Raw genomic sequence first — 26936 nt, 5'->3', positions numbered from 1 at the left:
AAGGACTCCTCATGCTTGTCTTCCCACGACAGTGGGGCTCCAATGGGTCTTCCACCTTTGGTCTGTCCCACGAGGAGATCTTGCATGGGGGCAGCCATCTTCGTGTATCCCTTTATAAAGCGCCGATAGTACCCCACCAGACCCAGAAACTGCCTTACCTCCCTCACTGTAGTTGGTCTCGGCCAGCTCTGGATGGCGGCGATCTTCTCAGGGTCGGGAGCGACACCATCCGCACTCACCACATGCCCTAGATACTGCACCCTGGGTTTCAGCAGGTGGCATTTTGAGGGCTTCAACTTCATCCCGTACTTGGCAAGGGACGCGAACACCTCGGCCAGGTGCTCCAGATGGGCTTCATACGTCTGGGAATAAACAATCACATCATCCAAATACAGCAGGACGGTCTCGAAGTTTAAGTGTCCCAGACAGCACTCCATCAACCGTTGGAAGGTCCCAGGGGCATTACACAGCCCAAACGGCATGCTATTGAATTCGCAGAGCCCCATCGGGGTGGTGAAGGCGGTCTTCTCCCGGTCCTCTGGGGCCACGGCCACTTGCCAGTATCCGCTGGTGAGGTCAAGGGTCGAGAAGTAGTTTGCAGTTCTTAGTGCAGCCAAAGACTCTTCAATACGAGGCAATGGATAGGCATCTTTATGGGTTATCTGGTTGATCTTCCGGTAGTCCACACACATCCGCATGGTACCATCCTTCTTCTTGACCAGTACCAACGGAGCGGCCCAGGGACTACAGCTGTCCCGAATAACCCCTGCCTCCTTCATATTCCTCAACATATCTTTGGCACACTGGTAATGTGCAGGGGGAATAGGTATATACCTCTCTTTGATAGGGGGATGTTCACCCGTGGGAATGTGGTGTTGGACCCCCTTGATCTGCCCAAAGTCTAGGGGGTGCTTACTGAAAACCTGTTCGTACTCCTGCACCACCCTGTGTACCCCTGCCCTGTGATGTGTAGGGGTATCATCAGTGCCTACATGTAGCTGTTGGTGCCACTCCTTTGTGTCCCCCTGGGGTGGGGAAGTGCTGGTGGTAGGTGGGAGTGTGGATGGACTGGCTTCATGGATAGTGTGAGGGTCCAGGGTGAGCAGCTTGGCAATGGTGGCATACCGGGGGAGCCTGACTTCTTCCTCCCCACAGTTCAACACTCTCACGGGCACGCTCCCTTTCTTCACATCTACCACCCCTCGGGCGGCTACTACAGTGGGCCAGTGCTCGGAAGGCATGGGCTCCATCATCGCAGGGTAGTCACGCCCCTGAGGCCCTACTGCTGCCCTACACCAAATCATCATCTCACTCCTAGGGGGCACAGTCAATGGAGCAACATCCATCACTCTCACTCCACCAATCTCCCCTCCGGTTGAGCTTACATGCTGGCGGTACATCAGGGCGCGGATCTCACGCTGCACAGCCCTCTGCCGGCTCCCCGCCGCTGTGGTGGCTAGCTGTTGCAATAGGTTCAACACATCAGCCATGCAGTGTTCCATCACATTGGTTCCCAGCACTATTTTCGGGTTATGATCACTGGGTTCATTCATGATCACAATCATACCCTGGTGTTGCAGCTCAGCTTGCCCCACTGTCATAGCCACCTGTTTATACCCCACCTGGGTCAATGGAAGTCCATTAGCGGCAATCAAATTTATACTATTGTCTGGAGGCGCCAGCTCGTCTGTGGCCCAATACCGCTGATACAACGTGTACGGTATGGTAGTTACCTGTGATCCAGTGTCCAAGAGAGCCATCACTGGTATGCCGTCCACAGCCACGGGGATGATAGGGCGGGCCCCGACATATCGGTCTCGCCAGTCCGGGGGGCCACGGTGTTCTACTCCTGAGGATTGGCCCGGGGCCCCAGGGGTTGCTCGTTTAACGGGCACTGTCAGTAATAATGGTCCGGCTTACGGCACTTGTAGCAGATTGGAGGTCTGCTCCGCGGGTTGTTAGCGCTTCTCCCCTGCATCCAGGGAACATCTTCGGGACTGTCAGCAAGCTGTATCTGCGCTGGAGGTTGGGATCTGGTCAGAGGTTGCAGTGCAGCGAGGATTTTGGCAAGGTCTCCGTCCAGGCAACGGACCTGGGCTGCCAACTCTTCGACTGTGCTGCTCGGGGCTGCAGGCATTACAGAGGTTGGTTTGGCTGAGGCCGCCACAACAGGAGCTGTCTCGACGGGCCACGGGACGGGTTCCAGAACTTCAGCAGCTGGGGGCTGTAGTGCTTTGATAGCCCGCTCCTTTAACACAGCAAAGTCCACATCAGGGTGTTCCAGGGCCCACAGCCGGAGTTGTTTACGATCCTCAGGCGACCTCATCCCCTGCGCAAATTGCTCCACTAACATCTTGTTGCTATCCGCCTCATTAATAGGGTTCACCCGCTTCAGCGTGCGGAGGGCGGTCTGCAGACGTAGAGCATAGTCCCGAATGCTATCCCCAGCTCGTTGCCGGCACTGGTAAAACTGCATCCTCAGCTCAGCTTCAGTCCGGGTCTCGAAGGCAGTCTGTAACTTCTCGAAAATGGTGGCTACAGAGAGCCGGTCCCCCTCGGCCCAGGTCTCCGCTTCCTGCTCCGCCGCACCGGTTAACTGGCCTAGCACTATCGCTGCACGTTGCTTATCAGTCAGGGGGTACAGCTCTAGCAACGGGTTAAGCTTTTTCCGGAAGGCCTGTAGGGCATCCGGTTTCCCGTCATACTGCGGTAGCCAGGCAGCTCCGGGTGCATAGGGCAAGGAAAACGGCATGACCTGAGCAAGCGCGGGGGCCGCGGCACCTCCCGCCGGTGCGGCCGGGACCTGGGCAGGCCCATTCCCATCCGCGGGTGCCGCTGCGGCTGCGACCACCGCTCCTCCAGCGGCTCCGTCGGGCGCAGACATCTTGTTTCCGTCCCCCTTAGCTCTTTCCGGCCCCTCCTCTCTCGGGGCGGGGTTTTGGCCTTCGCGCCTCTACTGCTCGAGAAGACGCTCGAGCGGGAACTTTTCGCGCCAAAGATGGCGGCTTCTGAAATTTTTCTGCCGGATACCTCCGGCGGTAACAAGGCGCACCTCTACCAGACGGCAGAGCGGTAAGATCCTGTTCGTGACGCCAAGTTGTCGCGGGCGGGGAGGAGGGTGTCGGCACACTACGCTCACCCCTGCTGCTCGGGTCCGGCAGCTGCTCAGTGGTGGCTCGAGCTGTGGGCCGGATCCCGGGGTTTTCTCGAGCGACACTCCTCGCCCGTGAGTGAAAGGGGGGATTTGTGGTTGGGTGTGGGGATTGTTATAGTTCGTGACGCCACCCACGGTTGTGGTGATTTCACCACCGCTGCTCAATATGGGGATCCCGGGGATGGTGATGCGGAGCAGCCAGTTGTTATGTTGCCCCTCCGTGGGTAGGGGTTGGTGATCCCGGGGCCCGGTGATGGAGAAGTAGGTGCGGGGCCTGATGGGCGCAGGGACGCGGGGGCAGCGCTGTGCCTTGCGGCACTGTGGTACTCACTCAGCCTGAAACACGGACATAGTTTGTACGGTAAACCAAACGGCTGGTAGGACGGTCCCACAGACGGCTGCACCTGCACTCCCGGTAGGTGACGGTGATGTCCCTCTTCCTTGCACCTATGTTGTACTGGTGGTAGCGGTGGATTCCCTCCGGTTACCCGCTCCCCGACTGCAATCTGGGCCGGAGGAGCTCTACACTTTGCCCGCAGGCGCTGGCCCTGGGGAAACTGGTGCCCTAGCAGTGTCTCCCCTGTAATGGTTGGGCTGTTGCCGTCAATCGGGACTTGGTTGTTGGGGGATCTACGTCCCCTTCACTGACGGATTCGGCAAATTTGGCGACTCCTAGCCTTGCCGGGGTCCGAGAGGCCCCTGCCCTGGTGCTGACTGTCCTTCGGAACACTGCTCCAGACCACCGGGCACACAGCCAACGGGGTCCTTCCAGGAACTTCCAAACGGTCCCCCTCCAGACAGTCACCGCCGTCGCTGACCTTGCTGATCTGGCCCTACACACAGCTGGACCTTCCAGGCTTTCCTTCCTTTACTGTCACTTTTCTTCCTTCACTTTCACTTGGCTGTTTACTTTTGCCCTGTCTAGGTTTCTCCTCCACTCCTTCCACTTCCTCCTCCCTGACTAGACTCAACTTCACTCCTCCATGTCCCTCACTGGACTCCTGGTTTCTCCCGCCTCCAGAGCTGTGACCTCCTTGGTGGGCGGAGCCAACCGCCTGGCCCACCCCCTGGTGTGAATCATCAGCCTCTGGAGGAAGGCAACAAGGATTTCTGGTTAGCATTGGTGTGCCTACCTGGAGTGTGGGGTGTGGTGGTGTTGTGACCTGTGTCCCCTGGCTTGCCCAGGGCGACACAACATCATTGGTAAAGTGTCTTTACTTTTGAGGCGGTATTATGTGAATAAGGTCCTCTGGAATGATTCCTCCTTCTGCTTTGCATCCTTTTCTTAATTTGAATTTTACACCACCACTGCTAATGTTTGCAGCACATGCGCATTGCTAGTGTAACGTTATCATCAATCAAATGGCACCAGAATTGGCACATGCACAAACCGCAATCCCTGGTGCCATTTTACTGGGGACAATGTGGAGAAGACTGAGTGATGGTGCATGCGCTGATGAAAAAAAAAATTCAACCTGCGCATACACCGCCACTCATATTAGTCTCCACAGTGTTTTTTTTAATAAAATGGCGCCAGAGATCACAGTATGCTCAAGAGCTGATATCAGTTCCATTTTATTGAAGATAACCTCACACTAGCAATGCGAACGTGTCGCCAACATCGGCAATGGCAGTGGTGGCGCAAAATGTATATAAAGAAAGAGAGGCAAGGCAGGAGGAGGAATCATTCCTGAGGGCCTGGACAACATAGTACCACCCTGATGGTCAAACCAATGCATCAAAGACGTCATTTCTGAAGGTTTGATAAAGGATTTTTCTGCAATCAAGCCTCCAATGTCTAAACTGAAGGTATGATTTGAATCAGCATCCTAGCGCCAGTATGGCACTGTCTGTACTTTATATGTGAAGAACCTGCTGGTTGGTTCCCTGTAAGAAGGGGTTGTGCAAGCAGTGGACAACCCTTCATGTGTTACTTCCATAAAATGTGGTGGCTTACTGTGTATTGTTCGATATATTTTTAGCATTAGGCTAGTGATATACTAGAGCGTTAGTCAATGACTCCTTCTCACCAAGAACACACACTTACATTAAGGAAAGCGTCCCCATGATAGGAGGCCTGGCACAAAGTAAGTAACTGGATGTAATTCTCTGCAACCCGGTCAAACAGCTTACTTTGGCATTCTGAATCGGGCTAAAAGAAAAGGTTTAATCACACTACATGCTAATCATGCCAACACAATCTAGTAACTGTATATGGAAACTGTAAGGGTACATTCCCACAATCAGCATTAGCAGCATTTTGTATGCAGCACATTTTCGCTTAGTCCAAACGCTGCATTGGATGGGATTTATAGAAATCTTATGCTGCTGTGCTTCTTTTCTACACAGTGTAAGCTGATGACATGTGGCTTTCTAAGACACAACATGTCAATTTATTCTTGCGGTGACACTAGTGCTCTGGGCGGGAGAAGACAGTGTGAATATAGGCACTTAACTTTTTTTTTTCTTCAAGATAAGTTAAGGGAGTGTCCTGTACTTTTTATTGATGGCCTATCCTTAGGATAGATGTGCTCATATGCAGAGCTGAACTACCCAGCTCCATTATCTTTGTAGTGGCTGAAGTGGGGTACTGCAGATCGACCACTCTTCCCATGAAAAGGCATGGATGTGCAGAAAATATGTATGTAAGGGTATGTGCGCACGTTGCTTTTTACCTGCTTTTTACCTGCTTTTTTGCCGCTTTTTCTTCTGCGCTGTTTAATGCCAAAATGGATGTGTTCTTCTATTCAAGCAAAGTCTATGGGAATTTGGGTTTCTTGTTCACACTATGTTGTTCAAAATGCTGCCTTTTTGAGGCAGAACTTTGGTCAAAAACTCAGCTTTTCAAAGAAGCAACATGTCAATTGTTTTTGCCATTTGGGTTTTGCACTGCAAAGCTGAGTTTTTGACCAAAGTTCTGCCACAAAAAGGCAGCATTTTGAACAACATAGTGTGAACAAGAAACCCAAATTCCCATAGACTTTGCTTGAATAGAAGAACACATCCATTTTGGCATTAAACAGCGCAGAAGAAAAAGCAGCAAAAAAGCAGGTAAAAAGCAGGTAAAAAGCAACGTGCGCACATACCCTAAGGTTGCTTTCACACTTCCGTCTTTTTCCATCAGTTACAATCCATCGGCTTGAGAAAATACAGTATCCTGCAAAATATTTTGCAGGATTCAATTTTTTCCCCATAGACTTCTATTAATGACGGATTGCGATTGATGGCCCTGCGTTGCATCCACCGTGCGATGGATCAGTCATGGTTCTGGGTAGAAAAATCTCTCTCTCTCTCAATCTCGGAAGTGTGAAAGCAGCCTTATGAAATACTAAAATAGGAAAAATCAAATACACGGTGACAAAATCATGCAATTTATATTTGTAACTTGTCCGTTTTATATCTGACTTTCAAATCTTACTGTGTATCTGTGTAGAAAGATCCACCAATAGCAGTCTAGAAGAATCTTCTGGAAAATAGGAGTACCAAGAATTCGATGCAGTTCCCTGGTAGAGCAAATCTGGTGATAGGAAGGCAAATAACATGCCATTTTTAGATTCTCCAAACAATTGGCAACTGATTAGCCCACGTTCACATTGTGTTCTAGGTTTCTTTTTTTTTGTTCTGTTATAGAAACATAAGAATGGAACTCATGACTGCAGAGTCTGACACACCACCTGGTGCTTTTGAGCTGCTCAGTCAGAGCCGGGTGTTTGACCTGTTCTGTGCTCACTGGTGATTGGTCTAGCAGGAGTTAATTCCTGCTGGCCTGTGAATTACTGCTAGGGTCACAGTTTGCTGAAGACCTATCACAGCTGCCTCCGCCCTTTAAAAGATGGTGGAACCTGTTCCTCTGTGCCAATTATAGCTCTAGTTTTGCTCTAACGACACCGGTCATTGTGCATTGTGATCCAGCTATTTGCGACCTGCTGAGTGCTATTTGGTGTGCTGTAGAAATATCCTTGTTGTTTGTTTGATTATTTCCTCCCTGTACTTTATTTCTCCCTATTGTCTTTACCTCTGTGTGTGCTTACAGTGAGTTTGAGCATTAGTTTTCCCCTGTCTGTCTGTTTTTTTGGGATTCATCACTGCTGTCCTGGCCCTCCCCAGGGGTAGGGAAGAGAGGGTATTAGACCAGGGCTGTTCAGGAGTTAAGGCTACGCTGGTGGTTCAGACCTCTTCGCCATCTGAAGTACCTCTCAAATAAAGGACAGCTTAGGGTCCCTAGTCTGAGAGCCAGTCTAGGGCCCTTATTCCAAAATTACCATGTCACACCCCATGATATATAAACAAAAGGGTTGGCCATTAAAATTCCAATGCTCCTTCTCCAGACATTGGGGGAGAGTCCTGAGGCCCCTAAACATGTCAGATGGTTGCTCAGATCTGCTTAAACCTGTGGTTGAGCAATCTAATGTATAGGGCCTTATTACAGATTTGAGAGGTTGGACTATTACAGTCCCTGACAGAAGGTCTGTCGCTTATCCATATTATGTAAATAAAAGCTTATAACCTGACTTTAAATTCATCCATTGGTTTCATAAATTACTCTTTTGGAAGTTGAAACCCTCCCAAATTTGGTTTAGGTTATGAAAATAAAGTTGCTGCAAAGCTGAAATATTGATCATTTAATGAACACAGAAAGATCAGATTTTGGCAAGACAAAAGTTTTGTCGCCTTGTCATATAATGCACCCAATGCTAGTTTACATCCTCACCTGTGCTCACTAAATGATGAGTTAATTAGTGGGTGTGTATAAAAAGAAACCCAGCACCCCAGACCTTCAGTTGAACTGCAACTTGACCTCTGACAACATGCCAAAAATTCACCCTGCGACCAAAGCCTTGATTATCAAGAGGCTGAAGACCAGATCCACTGCAGAGGTGGCTGGCACCTTTAATGTGTCTCAGTGTCAAGAACAAAGAATTAAAAAAAGGTTTGAAGAGACTGGAGATGTTTTTGACAAGCCAAGGTCCGGCAGATCCCGCAAGACAACTACTCAGGTGGAACGTTTGTTGGTTAGAAAATCCAAAGCCAGCCCATCTTCCACTGCAGCAGAGCTCCATAATTCCTGGTCACCTCAAGTCCCTGTGTCAACTAGAACAGTTTGTGGCATTCTGTCTCGAAATGGCCTCCATGGTCGAATTAGTGCCCAGAAGCCAGCACTAAACAAAAGGCAATTAAAAAAACGTGTGGCATTTGCCAAGTCCCACAGCCTGCTAAACAGATGGACGCTGGAAAAGTGGCAAAAGGTGGATTTTTCTGATGAATCTTCAGTTGAACTACACCACAGCCGCCGCAAATACTGCAGTAGACCTACTGGAGCCCGTATGGATCCAGAAAATAGTTAAGTTGGTGGTGGAAAGATCATGGTCTGGGGTTACATTCAGTATGGGGGTATGCGAAACATTTGCAAGGTGGAAGGCAATATCAATAGCCTATAATATCAAGAAGTATTAGCTACCTCTTACATTCCCAATCATAAAAGGGGTTAAATTCTGCAGCAGGATGGTGCTCAATCTCATATATCCATCTCTACAACAAAGTTCCTCCTGGCAAAGAAGATCAAGGTCCTCAAGGACTGGCCAACCGAGTCACCAGACATGAACATCATTGAGCATGTTTGGGGTAGGATGAAAGAGGAAGCTTGGAAGACAAAACCAAAGAATCTAGATAAACTCTGGGAGGCATGTAAGACTGCATTCTTTTCTATTCCTAATTACTTCATCAATAAATTGTATGAATCATTGTTGAACCGCATGGATGCAGTCCTTCAAGCTCATGGAAGTCACACAAAATATTAAATATGGCTCTAATAGCACCACAACTTCATTCACCAATATTATGCAACATATCTTTTTATTAGAAGTTAATTATTTGTTTGAATTTCACATTACTTTCTGTGGGCGACAAAACTTTTGTCTTGCCAAAATCTGACCATTCTGTGATCATTAAATGATCAATATTTCAGCTTTGCAGCAACTTTATTCTCATAACCTAAACCAAATTTGGGAGGATTTCAGCTTTCAAAAGAGTAATTTATAAAACCAAAGGATGAATTTAAAGTCAGGTTATAAGCTTTTATTTACATAACATAGATAAGCGACAGAACTTCTGTCAGGGACTGTACATATGCTTGTTGACTACTAAATGTATGCAAACACATTTTGGGTAAGGTACAGCACTGTCCAGGAAAATCTGACAGTATAGCAGTATTTAATGTAGCATGATGTGCAGACTTACCTTTGCCCCAGAATTCTTATGGGCTGACACCACTTTTTCAATAATAGTACATGGTAATATCTCATGTGGCAAAGGCAAAGGGTCACAATATGAAAATCCTGGAAACTGGTATAATTCAACTAGTTTGGGTTTTATTTCCTAATAAACATGTTAAAAGATTACATTAGAGACTTATCAGCAAAATGTTATATTCCATGAATTACTGTTTCTGTAGAGCTCTACATCACTGTATTGTCACATGACGACATTTATTATATCGTTACTATAATTTTACGGTATTTATTCTTCCTGTGTAAAGGAACACCATGATTATTTTTTCTTATTTTCCCATCTATTAGCAGATAGTAATGTGCATGCAATACTCAGCAGTCACTGTCCTCTGCTGTATACAGTATCGCTCCGGCATTTGTGACCTGCGGAATCACTGTGTCTGTGCGAGGAGCAGAGGTCACCGGTTACATTTTGCCAATGTAAGTCTATGAGAATAAGAACAAGGCACTCAAGCCTTGTTTTGAGTCTCATAGACTTGCATAATGTAACTAACGCTCCACACAGAAGACATTGAGTGTTCTGGCACGTTACAAATGTGGTCATGAGATGTCAGAGCGGACCAGAATGACGTTGAAAATGGCTGATGAGGATAGTGACCCATAAGTTTTGCTATGCACTCTCTGCATTCACATTACTAGTTGTGATATGTTGTTCAGTTTTGAGAAATAGTTTGGTAAGAACTTGAAACATGTTAATAAAAGCTACTTGAAGCATTACCACATGTGGTACTACTCCTTTTTCACAGCAGAGCAGTCAACCAGAACGTCTACTTCTCATCACATTACTAGTAGCTAATAGAGTTAAAATATATCTACTTTATTTACTTTACACATTACTAGTAGCTAATAGAAAAGAATATTTAAAAAAATCACCAGAGGACTCCTTTAAGAATCATTCCTTTGCACTAATATTACTGTGTGCTTTTTAAGGAATGAATATCTACATATTATTAGTACGTATGTTAAGGGGAACCTGTCAGGTCCAATATGCACCCAGAACCATGAGCAGTTCTGGGTGCATATCTAGAATCCCGGCCTAACGGTCTCTGTATACACTAGTATAGATAAAAGGATCTTTAGAAAAAGTATTTCCAAAGATCCTTTATGATATGCTAATGAGGCCAGCGACTAGTCGCACAGGCGTTTTTTCCCCCGACTAGTCTCTCCTCTTAGCATGTTAGTACGCTCACAGGGCATGCTAACAAGCTATTCAATGCCCACTGCCCAGCATCATCGGTGGTGACGTGTGTACCTGTGTCTGTTGTCACCACCTCAGATGTCAGGTTTAGGCTAAGTGCGCATGAGCAGAAGTCCCTCTACTTCCAGTCATGCACACTATGAAGCCGGGTGTACACATCTCCGCTTCAGAGAGGTGTAGTGCACGTGACTGGAAGTGCCGTGTATTCTGATCATGTACACTGACCTAAACTTGGTGTGTGAGGCACTGACAGTTTCTTTACATGTAAAGTTGGAGTCCCTGTTACAGATTTTTGCATTGTGACCCAGGAATATCATGTGACACTTAGGCTATGTGCCCACAATGCGTTCTGTCTATAGCCTTACAATGATAACTTAAAATAATAACTCATATTTAAAAAGGCCCTGTCACACACAGAGATAAATCTGTGGCAGATCTGTGGTTGCAGTGAAATTGAGGACAATCAGTGCCAGGTTTGTGGCTGTGTACAAATGGAACAATATGTCCATGATTTCACTGCAACCACAGATCTGCCAAAGATTTATCTCTGTGTGTGACGGGCCCTTTAGGATAGGTCATCAATGTGTGATCGGCCGGGGTCCGATACCCCGTACCTCCACCGATCAGATGTTTACGGTACAGGTGGCAGAAGCACTTGGCCGAAAATGCTCAGTTCCGGAGCTGCCCCGTCAACTGATAGTGGCTGTTGCAGGATACTGCACATCCACGTCCTATTGATTTGCATGGGAGGCTGATGTGCAGTACCTGTCTGCGGATACTATCAGAGGACGAGGCAGCTCCAAAACTGAACATTTCCAGCCACCTGCTGCTGGTGCCGTCGACACAGAGAACCGCTAATCGCTGGGTGTCATACCCCGGCCTAAGGATAGGCCATCAATGTTAAAGTAGTGGCCAACCTCTTTAAACAGTAGCAAGGTGCACACAACTTTATCTTTCCAATGGCAGCGCAGCCAAGTTTTCCTAGGCAAAACCTCGCCGCCAGCCCTTTTTCGGAAGCAGCTTCACAGACAGCTTTGCCATCACTTTTTGTAATGGCTTCGCCTCCGGTATCTTTTCTCTTCATTTTACACTATAGTGGTGAGCTGCTCCCTAGTGGAAGTCACCTGTGGGTTGACCATGTCAGTTCTTTGAACAGCTTCACAGTTGCAGATCCCTGAAGTGGTTAAAGACATAATGTGCACAGCAATGACATTTTTACATTGCTGTGTAGTGTGTTCATTTTTTTCAACGCCTTTTCAGATGGATTGCAGGCGGTATCCACCTGAAAAAGACATTGTGTGCACATACAGAAAAGCATCATGGATGTTTTATGTCATTTTCTTACTTTCTTGGTACTTTCTTGTGTTTTTGGATATTTTGCAAAGTCTGTTTTCGTCACAGATATCTGGTATCTGTGTGTGAATTTCTCCATCTCTTTTTTAATACATTCTGTCAATTACATAAAAACAAATGAAATTATTAGAGAAACGCTTCACTGTGCTAGAAAATATTCAATATCAAATGGATTTTGTTATTTTGAGAATCGTTGAGAACAGGAGCAATTTTTCTTTGATCTAAATGTGACATTGACTGTTGTACTCAAGGAGGATTAGATATTCTTGTGGAGACGCGCCACAGACTTCAGTAGTAAACGATGCATGCACATGCTCACAGTGTAAGGAGGAATTAAAGGGAGGGTAGCTGGCAAAATATACTGTGGTCCCTGGGAATCTGCCCAAGGACCAGAGGAAATGAAGTTCCACATTGACTTCCAGTATACTCAGTTTCTTGAGTCACACTCATCCAAGCATCCAACTGCTCGTTAAAAGTACCAAGCACCCGAGCATGGTAGTTCTCATCCATCATTATTCATTACATTTACTGAAATTAAAGCACTACTTTAGCATTTATTATATTTTACCTCTGGAGTGGTGCTTTAAATCTAAGGTCTGTGCCCCTAGTCTTATATTCAATCTCTGATGTCTTCATCTTCTATCTCCACCGCTTCTGTCGGTCTTCTGCAGTTTGTGACCTGCAGGCTGCTCTAGAGATCCGTGAAGTGCGTGGAAGGTCACTCTTCAATGCAAGTCTATAAGATCCTTGTTCTGGCTGTAGTGTTGCTATAAAAATATATTTAAAACCTATATGAAAAATCAATTACCCCTAATGACTGGTTGTGCCAGTGTTATGAGTGTATTTCACTCGGGGGAGTCCCCGGGTGAATCTGGTGTCAGAAGGTCACAGCGCCTTGCCACTGGCAGGTTCACTACTGTTATTTGATAGCATCTACTTGCTTGTGGTGCTATAAGGGTTAAGCACCCTTTCCTGCCTGGCTGCTGGCTGTAGCTTCCAATCTCAGGTGCGGCTCTTTGGGATCACTCCCCGTCTCCATTTAAGTCATGTGATCTGATGACATGATGCCTGTGATAGACACTGAATCCTCATTTCTATGTGGTCCACCTTGGAAGGAGCCTGCTTTGGAAGACGTTTGTCTTGTGTGCAACAGTGGTGTTTGCTGCACTGAAGGCACCTGGAGTGTTTTTCATTTGCATGTCTATTTCCTCTGTTTGTATTCCTACCCTTGCCTTTCTGTATTGTAGAGTCAAGTCTAGTAATCTTGTCGGCCTGCTCACTAGCTAGGGAGAATGTAGGGCTAGCTTAGGGCCTAAGGTATCCGGCTCAGCGACAGGTTGTGTGGCGCCCCTGAGGTTTCAGTCGCCACAGAGGTACTGCACCCCAGCCAGAGGTGTGGTGCTCCATCCTGGGTACGAAAGAGGTCATCCACCAGTATGCACACAAAACACACCACACTTCAATTAGCAGCTCTCCACAGGGTTAGGGCTTGGTGCCATTAATGCTATGTATAGCCACCACTGGTGATGGCATCTCCCTCCCCCTAATCCGACAGGACCTGGGGGTGGAGTCTAGTGAGTTGGGGAGACTGGAGTGACGGGAATCGAGAAGGAGCAGTGGAGGAGTGAAGACCTATGGTCTGGAGCTGATGCAGCCCGACCCAGGCACAAGCAAGACAGAAGGGGTCCTACAGTCCACGGGAAAGTGTGCCATACACCCGTGGTCTCGTTCCACATACAACATACTGAAGTGGAGGGACTTGGCCGCAGAACGGGGACTGGTCCCTAGACTAGAGGAGAAGAACCAACGTGCTCCGCTAGTAAAACCAGAGGTTAAGGACACATCTAGTACCGAAGCCAAACCCGCATACGAATCCGCTGGAAGATGACCACATAAGGCCAAGAGATTGAGCTTCAAGCCCCCCAACAGGGTCTGCGGACAGCGGCTCAGGGCACTGTGTGTGCATAGGCACGGGACAGGTGGGAGAGAAGTCAGTACAGGAAGAAGATTAGGGAAGGTACATAAGAAAGGTGTACCGGTCTTGACCTCCGAACTACCTGGGATCGACTGGAGCCCATCACCTTGAAACCCAGCACTCCTATGGAAGTCACTGACTAGTCGTGCTACCTTGGAACCTGCTATAGTGAGTAAACACCTTGAGACTACATCCCTGTATCACTCCGTTATTCGCCTGCACCCCCGCCATCCCCTACTACTATCGCCATCAGCCCTGGGACCGAGCTCTACCTGTGGAGAGCTATACCAACCAAGCTGCGTCACTATCTGCCCCAGAGGTCCCATCCCACAGCGTCGGCTATATCTGGCTAAGTACCACAGGTGGCGTCACGAACTATTGTGACGCCCTGGCCTATCAGGTCATCACAAGGGAGCCGTGCAATTTGCCCTTCTGCATGGTACCCACTCCTCCTTGGTTACGGGTCCTGTCCCTTTGGTGTTGCTAAGAACAGGTATACACAAATCCTGAGGAACACTCTGCACCACACCCACCAGACACCCACTGGGCAGCCTAAGGGAAATAGGGCCGCCCAGATGGAGGGATGGTAGAAGGAGGGCCAGAAGTGTCAAAGAGTAGTCAGAGAGTGTCAGTGAGCCGTGACAGGAAAAGGTCACGCTGCGGAGCTGGGCTCCTGTACCCGTCCCAGGTGCCAGACGTTGGCCTGGCCTGGAAGGAGCTGGAACCCCGGTCGCAGGGGGTAGTGGCAGGGGGCACGGTACTGCCACGGAGGGCAGTTTGGCGGCCTTGTGCTACAATCGCACTGGGACCAGGGCATGACAGGGTACGTGGACCCTAGGCTGGGAAGTAGCTTTATGCAGCCCAGTAATTCACCCGACGAGGACGGAGTCTTCACGAGCCGTTCTCCACCCGCTCCAAAATTGGGGTACTAGCGCAACGAGGGGGATAGGACTTCCCAAAACTGTCCAGAAGATCCCAAGCATGAACCCTGAGAGCAAGCTCACTCCACTAGCCACACGGGTGAGCGGGACCCGAGTAGTTTCAGGCGAAAGGCATCCACAAAGAGTAAACACAGTGCCAAGGGACAAGGCTTCAGACTAACCAGCAACGCCAAAATGGCACGGACCCAGCGTGTTCAGACAAAGGCTACAGGGCATTCAGGACTTTGGTTTACCCGTTGTCGGTGTCAGCATCTCTGGACTGTGTGAGTGCGTTGTGCCCCATTACTCCCGACGGGTCCCCAACCTTCCAACACCGAGCCCCGGTGTGACGCCCTGGGCAAGCCAGGGGTCACAGGTCATCACACCACCACACCCTACATCCCAGTTAGGAACACCAAAGCTAACCAAAAATCCTTGTTGCCTTCCTCCAGGGGCTGATGTTCACACCAGGGGGTGGGCCAGGCGGTTGGCTCCGCCCACCGAGGAGGACACAGCTCTGGAGGCGGGAGAAACCAGGCAGTTTTTAGCCCAGGCAGGGCTTGAGTGAAGTCAGCTCAGGGAAGAGCTTGAGTAAACAGCTAAGTGAAAGTGAAGTAGAAGTGGAAGTGGTAAAGGAGGAGTAGGAGAAGTTGAAGGAAGGTGAAAGGTGACAGAAAGAAAGCCTGAAGTAGTCCAGCTGTGTGGAGGACAGGGTCAGCAAGGTCAGCAACGGCGGTGACTGTCTGGAGGGGGACCGTCTGGAAGTTCCTGGAAGGACCGCGGACGGGTAGTGGCCCGGCGGTCTGGAGCAGTGTACCAAAGGACAGTCAGCACCAGGGCAGGGGCTTCTCGGACCCCGGCAAGGCTAGGAGTCGCCATAATTTGCCGAATCCGTCAGTGAAGGGGACGTAGATCCCCCAACAACCAAGTCCCGATTGAAGGCAACAGCCCAACCATTGTAGCAGAAACACCGCCACCGCCAAGGCACCAGTTTCCCAGGGCCAGCGCCTGCGGGCAAAGAGTAGAGCTCCTCCGGTCCAGCTTGAAGCCGGGGAGCGGGTTACCGGTGGGAACCCATCGCTACCAACACAGAGGCAAAGGTGCAAGGAAAAGGGACATCACCGTCACCTACTGGGAGAGCAAGTGCAGCCGTCCGTGGGAACCATCTTTCCAGCCGTGTGGTTTACCGTAAAACTGTGTCAACGTCTCAGGCTGAGTGAGTACCACAGTGCCGCAAGGCACAGCGCTGCCCCCGCGTCCCTGCGCCCACCAGGCCCTGCACCTTCCACACCATCACTGGGCCCCGGGATCACCAACCCCTACCCACGGAGGGGCAACACAACACCTGGCTGCTCCGCATCACCATCCCCGGGATCCCCATATTGAGCAGCGGTGGTGAAATCACCACAACCATGGGTGGCGTCACGGACAATAAACAATCCCCACACCCAACAAACCCCTTTCACTCACGGGCGAGGAGTGCCGCTCGAGAACCCCCGGGATCCGGCCTACAGCTCGAGCCACCACTTCTGAGCAGCGGCCGCCGGACCCGAGCAGAAGGGGGTGAGCGTAGTGTGCTGACACCCTCCTCCCCGCCCGCGACAACTTGGCGTCACGAACAGGATCTTACGCTCTGCCGTTTGGTAGAGGTGCGCCTTGTTACCGCCGGAGGTATCCGGCTGAAAAATTTCAGAAGCCGCCATCTTTGGCGCGAAAAGTTCCCGCTCGAGCGTCTTCTCGAGTAGCAGAGGCGCGAAGGCCAAAACCCCGCCCCGAGAGAGGAGTGGCCGGAAAGAGCTAAGGGGGACGCGATGGCGGCTGGCCTCATGTAGCTGCGGCTATAAAAGCAGGGACGCCAGGACTCTGCAGACATACCGTTCCTGGAAGAAGAAGTCACCATGTGGATGCCGTCCCGCGACACCGTAGCCCCCGCGCCTGGAACCGCGGCGTGGGTAGAAATCCGGACCGCGCAGCTCTACCAACGGCTGCAGGTGAAGATGCAGCTCCTCATGGAGGAGTGGGAGGCCGACATGGCGGATGTTATAGCCACCGTGCGGAGACGCGAGGAGGAAGCGGAGAAAGGGAGGGTGAGTGACCCACGCCCCTATGTCCCCGAGGGACCGGTAGCTGCGGCTTAGGGACCCGGTCCAAGCCCTCTCCCCCCCGCTGCCTCCCTCGCCACCCGTCCCGGAGGCCGTGACCCCGCCATTAGGCCTGCTACCACCGCAACCGGTAGCAACACCCAGCGTCCCCGCCCAGGCGGGCCAACCTGTAGCCGGAGCCCGTAGTAAACCGGAGGTGTTGCCGTGGAAGATTCCGAAGGTTGAACCGGAGGCATCCCCTGAAAAGTTCCCCGAGCCGGAGCCGATGACCCGCTCCGAGCCGAAGGCCCAGCAGCGGAAAGCCCCTATGCCCATCCCCCACACCTCGGCTGAGGTAGCGCCGGGTTGTTGCTGTAAGGCAGCGCCCAAGGCCAAGACACCGCGGGACACGCCGCCCAGATTCCTGACAGTGGGCAACGTCCAGAATGTCCCGCGGGGCCCGACCCATGCGCCGGAGCTCGCAGCAGCCCCGTATTGGGATAGGGAGCCGGTACCGCTGGGCCTGGAGATCGCTGAGAGGGAACGGAAGAAGGCCGAGCTGGTGGCCCGAGCTATCCGAGAGAAGGAGAATCTCCGCCAGGCCACGTTCCGTGTCCGGGGTCCGCTGTACGAGGGGCAGGTGAGGCGGTTTGATGTCCGCCGGGGCTACGGGTTTATCTATGAACCGGGCCTGGAGGCCGAAGTGTTTGTGGCCCGGCGGGATGTGAATGCCCACCTGCCTGAGGAGCATCCCGGCCGCAACCTAATGCCGGGAGACATCGTCCAGTATACCCGACACTGCGGAGAGAGGGGGTGGTTTGCCCTGGATGTGAAACTGCGGGGCAGCCAGGAGAGCAGAGTGAGTCCTGCACCCCCTCCCTCGGATGAAGCTGAAGGCCTGGAGTAGGGCAGCGGAGCACCGTTGTCCAGTCCCCGTAGGGACCACCAGAAAGTTGTGTGAGTTTCTGTTTAAAAGTTTGAAAAGTTTGCAGAGAATGATGAAAAATGATAATACCGAGTACTTTACCTGATTGTCTGCTTGATTTGCAACCGGCCGGAGCCGGCACCGTTGTCCCCGTGGGGACCGTTTAAAAAGTTTTGCATGGGAACTATCCATGGACAAGCCCGTGAACTTGCAGGGCACCCACAAACGTTAAGTGGCTTGTAAATATGTTGTTTGCCGTTACCGTTTCCGCAATGCCGCCTCCGGAGAGGCAGGTTGGAGGGAGGGCCCTCAGCAGAGCAGGCTGGGGCCCAGCCACCAAAGGAACCGGTGGCTACCCTCTGGAGGGGAAGGACAGATCCCGCTCGGGTACCGTGTGCTGGACTGTGGGTCAAGGGGTGCTGCCTGGGCTTTAGGGGCAGCATCAGGGCCAGGTTGCTTGGGTGGGAGAGAGCGGAAACCGTAACCGTAAACCGGTTGAAACGTTTAAGAAATGTGCCTCCCGTTGTGGGAAGATTCATTAAAAATGTATATATGTTACCGTTTACAATTTTATATTTTACAGAAAAAATAAAACCGGTGTTGGACGGGCAGCCCGCGGACGGTCTGCATTTTGCTAAGGGGGAATGTGACGCCCTGGGCAAGCCAGGGGTCACAGGTCATCACACCACCACACCCTACATCCCAGTTAGGAACACCAAAGCTAACCAAAAATCCTTGTTGCCTTCCTCCAGGGGCTGATGTTCACACCAGGGGGTGGGCCAGGCGGTTGGCTCCGCCCACCGAGGAGGACACAGCTCTGGAGGCGGGAGAAACCAGGCAGTTTTCAGCCCAGGCAGGGCTTGAGTGAAGTCAGCTCAGGGAAGAGCTTGAGTAAACAGCTAAGTGAAAGTGAAGTAGAAGTGGAAGTGGTAAAGGAGGAGTAGGAGAAGTTGAAGGAAGGTGAAAGGTGACAGAAAGAAAGCCTGAAGTAGTCCAGCTGTGTGCAGGACAGGGTCAGCAAGGTCAGCAACGGCGGTGACTGTCTGGAGGGGGACCGTCTGGAAGTTCCTGGAAGGACCGCGGACGGGTAGTGGCCCGGCGGTCTGGAGCAGTGTACCAAAGGACAGTCAGCACCAGGGCAGGGGCTTCTCGGACCCCGGCAAGGCTAGGAGTCGCCATAATTTGCCGAATCCATCAGTGAAGGGGACGTAGATCCCCCAACAACCAAGTCCCGATTGAAGGCAACAGCCCAACCATTGTAGCAGAAACACCGCCACCGCCAAGGCACCAGTTTCTCAGGGCCAGCGCCTGCGGGCAAAGAGTAGAGCTCCTCCGGTCCAGCTTGAAGCCGGGGAGCGGGTTACCGGTGGGAACCCATCGCTACCAACACAGAGACAAAGGTGCAAGGAAAAGGGACATCACCGTCACCTACTGGGAGAGCAAGTGCAGCCGTCCGTGGGAACCATCTTTCCAGCCGTGTGGTTTACCGTAAAACTGTGTCAACGTCTCAGGCTGAGTGAGTACCACAGTGCCGCAAGGCACAGCGCTGCCCCCGCGTCCCTGCGCCCACCAGGCCCTGCACCTTCCACACCATCACTGGGCCCCGGGATCACCAACCCCTACCCACGGAGGGGCAACACAACACCTGGCTGCTCCGCATCACCATCCCCGGGATCCCCATATTGAGCAGCGGTGGTGAAATCACCACAACCGTGGGTGGCGTCACGGACAATAAACAATCCCCACACCCAACAAACCCCTTTCACTCACGGGCGAGGAGTGCCGCTCGAGAACCCCCGGGATCCGGCCTACAGCTCGAGCCACCACTGAGCAGCGGCCGCCGGACCCGAGCAGAAGGGGGTGAGCGTAGTGTGCTGACACCCTCCTCCCCGCCCGTGACACCGGGACACCTTCCCCCTGCCCACGGAGGGGTTAACATCACAAGCTGCCATCCCATCGCTCCCGGGCGCTCTCTCCCAAACGCAGCAGCGGTGGTATCCCACTTTTACCATGATCCGTGGGTGGCGTTACGAACATTACTCAATTTTTCTACCCCTTTTGTAAATTTCTTTTCCCCCTTTTTCACTTCGAGCGGCCGCGCGACCCCGCCTCGGCTCCAAAGACCCGTCGAGCCACTGCGGATCCGGATCTGAGCAGCCCGTCGGCTATCTTGGGGGCGGCAAACTATCACCCCCATCATTATTCCCCTCTTCATTGACTGACACTGCCGGGGTCACTGAAACGGGCCTTGCCACCGCAGCATCCCAGAAACAGAACTGTGGGCTGGTAACGAGTAACCCCAGGCCTTGGTGTGGGCGTGTCAGTTGCAAGAACCTGTATAGGGACGCTAGGGAACTCAGGAATCAGCTTGAGGTGAGTGCAGAAGGTGTCCCCTCACCCCTCTCCCTAGTGGCAGGGACCGCCGTTGTATTGTGACCCCTGTATTCCCTGTGTGTTCTTACATCTCCTGGGGGTTTACCAAGCATCAGGTAAACCCTACTAGTCACGTGCATTGGAAGTAACAAGGTTTGTGATGAGTCTTGTACATAGCAGTGGACTTATTTAAGGCTGCTTTTTTCAGAATTTTTTTCATTCAGCTATGGCTGGTTTCAGACGTCCATGTTTTAGGTACGTGTGACATCTGTTTTTAACACGGATGTCACACGTACCCATGTTACAGTATTGTGTACTCACATGGACCGTGTGGCCCCGCTATTTCACACGGAGACGTGCCCATTTTTTCTCCGGCAGCACAGGTGTCACACGGACCACACACTGATGTGATCCATGTGACATCAGTGTGATATGTACCGGAGAAAACACGGGTTTTTAAATAATTTTTTTTTCTATATTTACTTGTTCCTGCGATGCTGTCTCCGGCTCTGCTGCCTCCCGCTCCTGACTCCCGCTCATTATTTTCATTGATTATTCACTGCAGTGAGCAGCTGGGAGCAGGGGCATCGCGGTGACAGCGCTGAAGACAGCACCGCCGAGGACAGCATCGCCGTGGACAGCATCGCTGGGGACATTGCTAGTGCCAGGTGACTATCCTGCCAGCAGTGTGTGTGCAGGGACGTCCAGGAGGTCATCCGATTTCCCAATGAACTCTGATGACCTCCTGATGACACCCCTGCGACAACTGCGCTACAGCGAGTGTCACGATGGTGACTTCCAGGGGTTCATGAGAGTTCATTGGGAACTCCGATGACCCCCTGGATGTCACTACACAAACTGCTGTATACTCACCTGTCCCCGACGATGTGCCCAGCGGTGCTGTCCTCGGCAGTGCTGTACCTAGCCTGTCCCCGCGATGCTCCGGCTTCCAGATCCATGGGCAGTGAATAATCAATGAAAATAATGAGCGGGGGTTAGGAGCTGGATACAGGTAAATATAGAACATCTTTTCATTGCAGAGACACGTGTTTTACCCGGTACGTGTCACACGTATGCAAAGACAGATGTCACACATGTGACACACGCGTGGCACACATGTAATACATGTATGACACACGTGTGACCATAATCATGCGTGTGACTGGTACCTGATTAAACACAGACGTCTGAAACCGGCCTATATTGGAGGTTGTATCAAACATGAACTGCAAATTTAAAGTTTTGCCATAGTATTTCAACAGGATGCTAGTTAGGACTTTGACTTGGCCACTCCAAAACCCTAAATGGAATGTCTCAGCAAGATTTCGCTCCCAAAACTATATGAACATGCAACTCTTTGAAAGACAAGCCCAGCAATACCTTTAGATGGCGGTCCATTCCTCCGTTACTGAAAAATCAGCGTTTGAATTGATATGCAAATCAGACTGAGGCACTATGGTAGATCTGAAGCCTCTCTCTCTCCAAGAAGGAAAATCCATGGAATTATGAAAATAACAGTGAACATCACATTTGTCCTACTAATATTAAGATGATGTGTCGCATAATGTGCGAAAGTCTTCATTTCCTCAAGTTTTCATTGCAGGTACACTAACAGCTTAACGTTACATTGATTTGTGCGATGTCATGATGACTATGGGATTGCAGGAAACTGGGGTTCCTATGCTGACCCTCAAGCTAGGGGGCCCTAACCTCTCTCTAATCTCAGGGATACTCCTGATGGTGGAGATGCCTGAATCTCCTTCCTGGCCCTGCTGCTGACCAGTCCTGATCTGATACCCTCTCCAAGGGGGGAAGCAGGACAGAAGTGAGATGAAGCCCGCAGAAATAGACAGACAGGGGAAACCCAAACTCTGCCACTCAGCATGCACACATAGAGGTATAAGACAATAAGAGATTAGGAGGAAAACAAGAGTAGGGAGGAAACAACAAAACAACAGGGGTAAACTCCACAACCATTCCAAGCAAAAACCAACACTTTCACCAGAAATTCTGGGACATCAAAGCTCACAAACCAATACAGAATAAACTACAGCTGGCATGGGTAGAAGATTTCATCCAGCATAAATAGAAGGGAAGCATATGTGATTGTCTTCCTCACCACTTGTGATCAAATGAGCCTTAGGGGCACTTTGCACACTACGACATCGCAAGCCGATGCTTGCGATGCCGAGCACGATAGTCCCCGACCCCGTCGCAGCTGCGATATCTTGTGACACCTGCCCTGCGACGTCGCTCTGGTCAGCGACCCGCCTCCTTATTAAGGGGGCGGGTCGTGTGGCGTCATAGCGACGTCACACGGCAGGCGGCCAATAGAAGCGGAGGGACGGAGTTGAGCGGGACGTAAACATCCCGCCCACCTTCTTCCTTCCGCATAGCCGGCGTGAGCCGCAGTACGCAGGTAGGAGATGTTCCTCGCTCCTGCGGCTTCACACACAGCGATGTGTGTTGCCACAGGAACGAGGAACAACATCGTAACATCGGTCCTTCCAAAATTATGGAAAGGACCGACGCTACACCGATGATACGATTTCGACACTTTTGCGCTAGTTAATCGTATCAAAAAGGATTTACACACTACGATATAGAGAGCGACGCCGGATGTGCGTCACTTTCAATTTGACCCCACCGACATCGCACCTGCGATGTCGTAGTGTGCAAAGTGCCCCTAAGACGCAGAATAGCATAGATTAAGGGTTACTTTACATGCTGCGACATCGCTAGCGATTGCTAGCGATGTCGAGCGCGATAGCTCCTGTCCCCATTGCTCATGCAACATTTGGTGCTCGCTGCCGTAGCGAACATTATCGCTACGGCAGCGTCACACGCACATACCTGGTCAGCGACGTCGCTGTGACCGCCGAACAATCCCTCCCTCAAGGGGGAGGTGCTTTCGACGTCACTGCGGTGTCACTAAGGGGCCACCCAATAGAAGTGGAGGGGCGGAGATGAGCGGAACGTAACATCCCGCCCACCTCCTTCCTTCCGCATTGCTGGTGGACGCAGGTAAGGAGATGTTTGTCGCTCCTGCGGTGTCACACATAGCGATGTGTGGTGCCGCAGGAACGACAAACAACCTCGTACCGGTGGCAGCAGCGATATTAAAGAAATGAACGATGTGACAACGATTACCGTTTTGGAACAATTTTGCGATTGTTGATCGTCACTCATTGGTGTTACACACTGCGATGTCGCTACCGGCGCTGGATGTGTGTCACTAACGACGTGACCCCGACGATATATCGGTAGCGATGTCGCAGCGTGTAAAGTACCCCTAACTCCCGCTAGCCTGCCTATGAATCAGCACACAGCAGGTCAACGCCCGAGGCCGCCTGTGTATATCCAAGACACCAGAGAACCATCAGTCAGTGTGTCAGGATCGGAAATGTGACAGAGCCCAAAGCCGCCATGACAGTCTGCGAAGTTTGTGCAAAACTCCATCATTAACAATCATTAACTGCTTTGATAGCAGCCAAGGCTGTAAGTGTGGGGGACACTCGTAGTTAATGCAGAATATATTGAGATTTTTTGTAAATTTTGTTTCCATTTTTTGATCATATGTAAATCATTAACTTGTTTATTAACCCTGTTATTTTACAATTCCACAACTTTTTCTTCTACAAAGTCAACAAATACTAAATATACTGTATACTACAATATATTTTAATTAGTGGAGTGTGAACTCTGAAAACAAAAAACTAATAAAAGCCAGTGCATGTCACTAAGCTCAATGTGGGGTGAGCTCTTCCACAATGCACATACACAGTACCTTTAGTCTTTTTACTTTGTTCCTTAGGAATATACCATGGTGTAAAACGTCCAGCACTGGATAATGTTCTGTATGTCTCTGGAGATTCAATCACCTGGATTATACAAATTATGGAAAATCAGCATTAATGAGAACCTGACATCTGATACATGCTGCCCCATATGTGTGCAGCTTGTTTCAAGCACTGGCTGTATGATCACAGCCAGGTATATTTGCCACTGAAATGCTGACATTTAATAGCCACCGGACCTGAGCCACACTGTAGATTAGTTGGACAGGTGGGTCTATGGCGGCTTCCCACCACCATTTGCCCTGGACTGACAGGTCTCTGCCTATACGTGCACACTCCAGAGCAGCAGGCGGGGCTGACATGGGTGACAAACGGTCATGTGGATTCTGGCAATAGAAGGTCAAGGCATTTGACTGCACAAAATGCTCCCTGACTTTCTATTGTTCCTGCTGTCAGTATTCATTGTACTAGGTAGCTTACCTGCTGGGTTTTCATCTCTTCCTCTTTAGGACCCAGCAAAGCCCTCCTTCCATCCAGATGCTGCTTATCAGTATTCCCATTGTTCTTAAATACCCCTTCCTTCCTTGGACTGGTGCTGGTGATATTATTCAGTTCATTCAAGCCTTGGTTGCAAGCAGGTGGCTTTCATTCGACTGTAGTATCATTGCTGAACTTCTGAGTCATCTGTGGATAAGTAATTCATGTATTTTCCCCTTGTGTCCTCCTTTTTTTCTTTAATGTTTAGTGGGGTTGACGAAGAGCTCATCGACCCATTCCCTATTTAGGGTCCAGCACTAGGGATACCTAGGGACAGGTTTCCGTCTCTGCGCATAGGTATGGAACGTTTCTAGGGTGGTGAGAGACCCCAGGGACCATCTTCCCCTTCGCTAAACACAGAGTTTCTCTTCCCTTTCACTGTTAACTTGATACTTCCCTGTACCTAGTGTGACGCCCTGGCAAAACAAGGGTGTCACAGAGGTCCACATCCATATTTTTGGTGCAGATCTCACTATCAGTCAGCAGTCTGCAGGAGGTGTGGAGTCTATAAGGAGCTCTGGTGTGGAGCTTGGGGAGAGGGGCAGTAAGGGCCTCAGGAATAGGCCAGCAACTTGTGGGGAACCGAGGTGGGCCGGGACAGGGTAGTGGCCCGCCGCTGCCGACTGTTGGGACCCGGTCCGGACCCATGCACGGAGCAGACCAACATCAGGCAGGAGAAAAGCACCTGTATTACACCCCTGGGTGAGGGGCCCATCCTCACAGCATCCGAGGGCACCAGTTACCAGCAACTTGGTTAATTCCTGGACTTGTGTCAATTATTGCCTTATATCGTGAGTACTCCTGCACCACCTGGTCCAAGCCGTGGACTGCACCTGTCACTCCCAATCCATTAGACTGAGCCCCGGGGCATCCACCCCTACCCACGGAGGGGTTAATAACAACCAGCTGCCACTCCATCGCCCCCGGGTGCTTACTAACAGCAGCGGTGGTACCCCATATTGCCACACACCGTGGGTGGCGTCACGAAGTATTCACAGCAATCCCCGTACATATACGTCCCTTTTTATTTGAGTGTCCGCGCGACCCCTGGGTCCGGAAAACCCCTCAAACCACTGCGGATCCGGATCCGAGCAGCCCGTCGGCTGTCATGGGGGCGGCAAACTATCACCCCCATCATTAAAACCTCAAAACCTGGTGTCACAAACAGGATTGTAACCCATCCACCTACCTGGTGGAAGTGTGCCTTGTTTTGGACTGTAAACGGTGCTCCGTTTCAAAAATTTTCGACAGCCACCATTTTGCTGCCATTTTTGGGCGCGAAAAACAACAAGCCCGGCGTCTTCTACCCCGGAAAAGGGTGCAAAGTTGAAGCCCTACCCCCTGGGAACGCATGCGGAAGTTGGTGACTCCCCAGACAGGAAGCGCAAAGGACAGTGGGTCCCGCGAGACTGCTATCGAAAAACCAAGGGGGAGGACAGAAAAAGCGGCATGTAACCAGAACTGGAAGGTGCAGGGATGCCAGGACTCTGCAAAATTCCGTTCCTGGACACAAGAGTGGCAAGATGTCACAGCAGGCCGCAACCCCGATGACATCCCGTCCGGCCCCGAGCCAGGCTGCAACCCCGATGACATCTCACCCGGCCCCGAGCATGGCCGCAACGGTGATAACGTGAGCTCCGGCAGTCCGCCCGGCCGCAACGGTGATGACGGCGGCTCCGGCGGTCCACCCGGTCGCAATGGAGGCGGCACCCGACCGGAAGTCTGCCCCAGATATGGTGCCAGCCGCTCCCAGGTACCCCGTCCCGGCTGTGGAGCAGCCGGAGTGCACCTGCAGAGAGGAGGAGCAGGCCACTGAGCGATGGGGCCCACGGCAGTATGAGAGGCCGGTCGTAGCCGGCGACGAGGGCATCCGAGTGGGCCTGGCTCCTGAGCAGCAGGCTGAGCACGGAACCCGTGCCCCGTACTGGGAGCAGCAGCAGCGGTAGCTGAACATGGACAGCTACCCACAAGTGGGTTAGAGGTTTCAAGTTTAAGTGACTGCTTACCACCCTTGTTGAACCTCACCACGTTCCCCGGGAGAGTCCATCCGGAATTCTAGGTGGAAGGTGGGAGAGGCCCGTCGTTCTTGTTGAACTCCTCTGGTGGTAGCCAGATGGGGCCATCAGGGTCGTGAATGGTGTGTGACATGTCAGTGTCACTGGGGACCCTAGGTGGAGGACGATGGTCAGTTAACTGTTTTGGTAGCGAAACCCGGCTACCCCTTTTGCCCTGCACAACATGGAGTGGACTGTCGGAGGAGAGGCCTGTGTGAAGGTGGCCGAGGTCCAGTCGCCATGAGGACTGACGACCTGCTTGTTGCTGTGGACTGGTGGGAG

The 26936-nt window shown here is 51.2% G+C and overlaps 1 protein-coding gene across 1 annotated transcript in view; it reads right to left on the bottom strand.

The window, feature by feature from the left end:
• FAM227A (family with sequence similarity 227 member A) overlaps positions 1 to 26936 on the bottom strand; it is a 95040-nt gene that overhangs the window by 64106 nt on the left and 3998 nt on the right. Inside the window, exons 3-7 of the mRNA XM_075322092.1 lie at positions 24054 to 24147; positions 11985 to 12088; positions 9392 to 9529; positions 6573 to 6671; positions 5202 to 5306 (exon numbers count right to left, since the gene is read on the bottom strand). Coding sequence (XP_075178207.1) covers positions 5202 to 5306; positions 6573 to 6671; positions 9392 to 9529; positions 11985 to 12088; positions 24054 to 24147 — 540 coding nt within the window. The remainder of the gene's footprint in view (positions 1 to 5201; positions 5307 to 6572; positions 6672 to 9391; positions 9530 to 11984; positions 12089 to 24053; positions 24148 to 26936) is intronic.

The sequence above is a fragment of the Anomaloglossus baeobatrachus genome, chromosome 8, assembly GCF_048569485.1.
Source record: "Anomaloglossus baeobatrachus isolate aAnoBae1 chromosome 8, aAnoBae1.hap1, whole genome shotgun sequence".
NCBI classification, from domain to species: domain Eukaryota; kingdom Metazoa; phylum Chordata; class Amphibia; order Anura; family Aromobatidae; genus Anomaloglossus; species Anomaloglossus baeobatrachus.
This window is presented reverse-complemented; position numbering and strand designations above follow the sequence as displayed.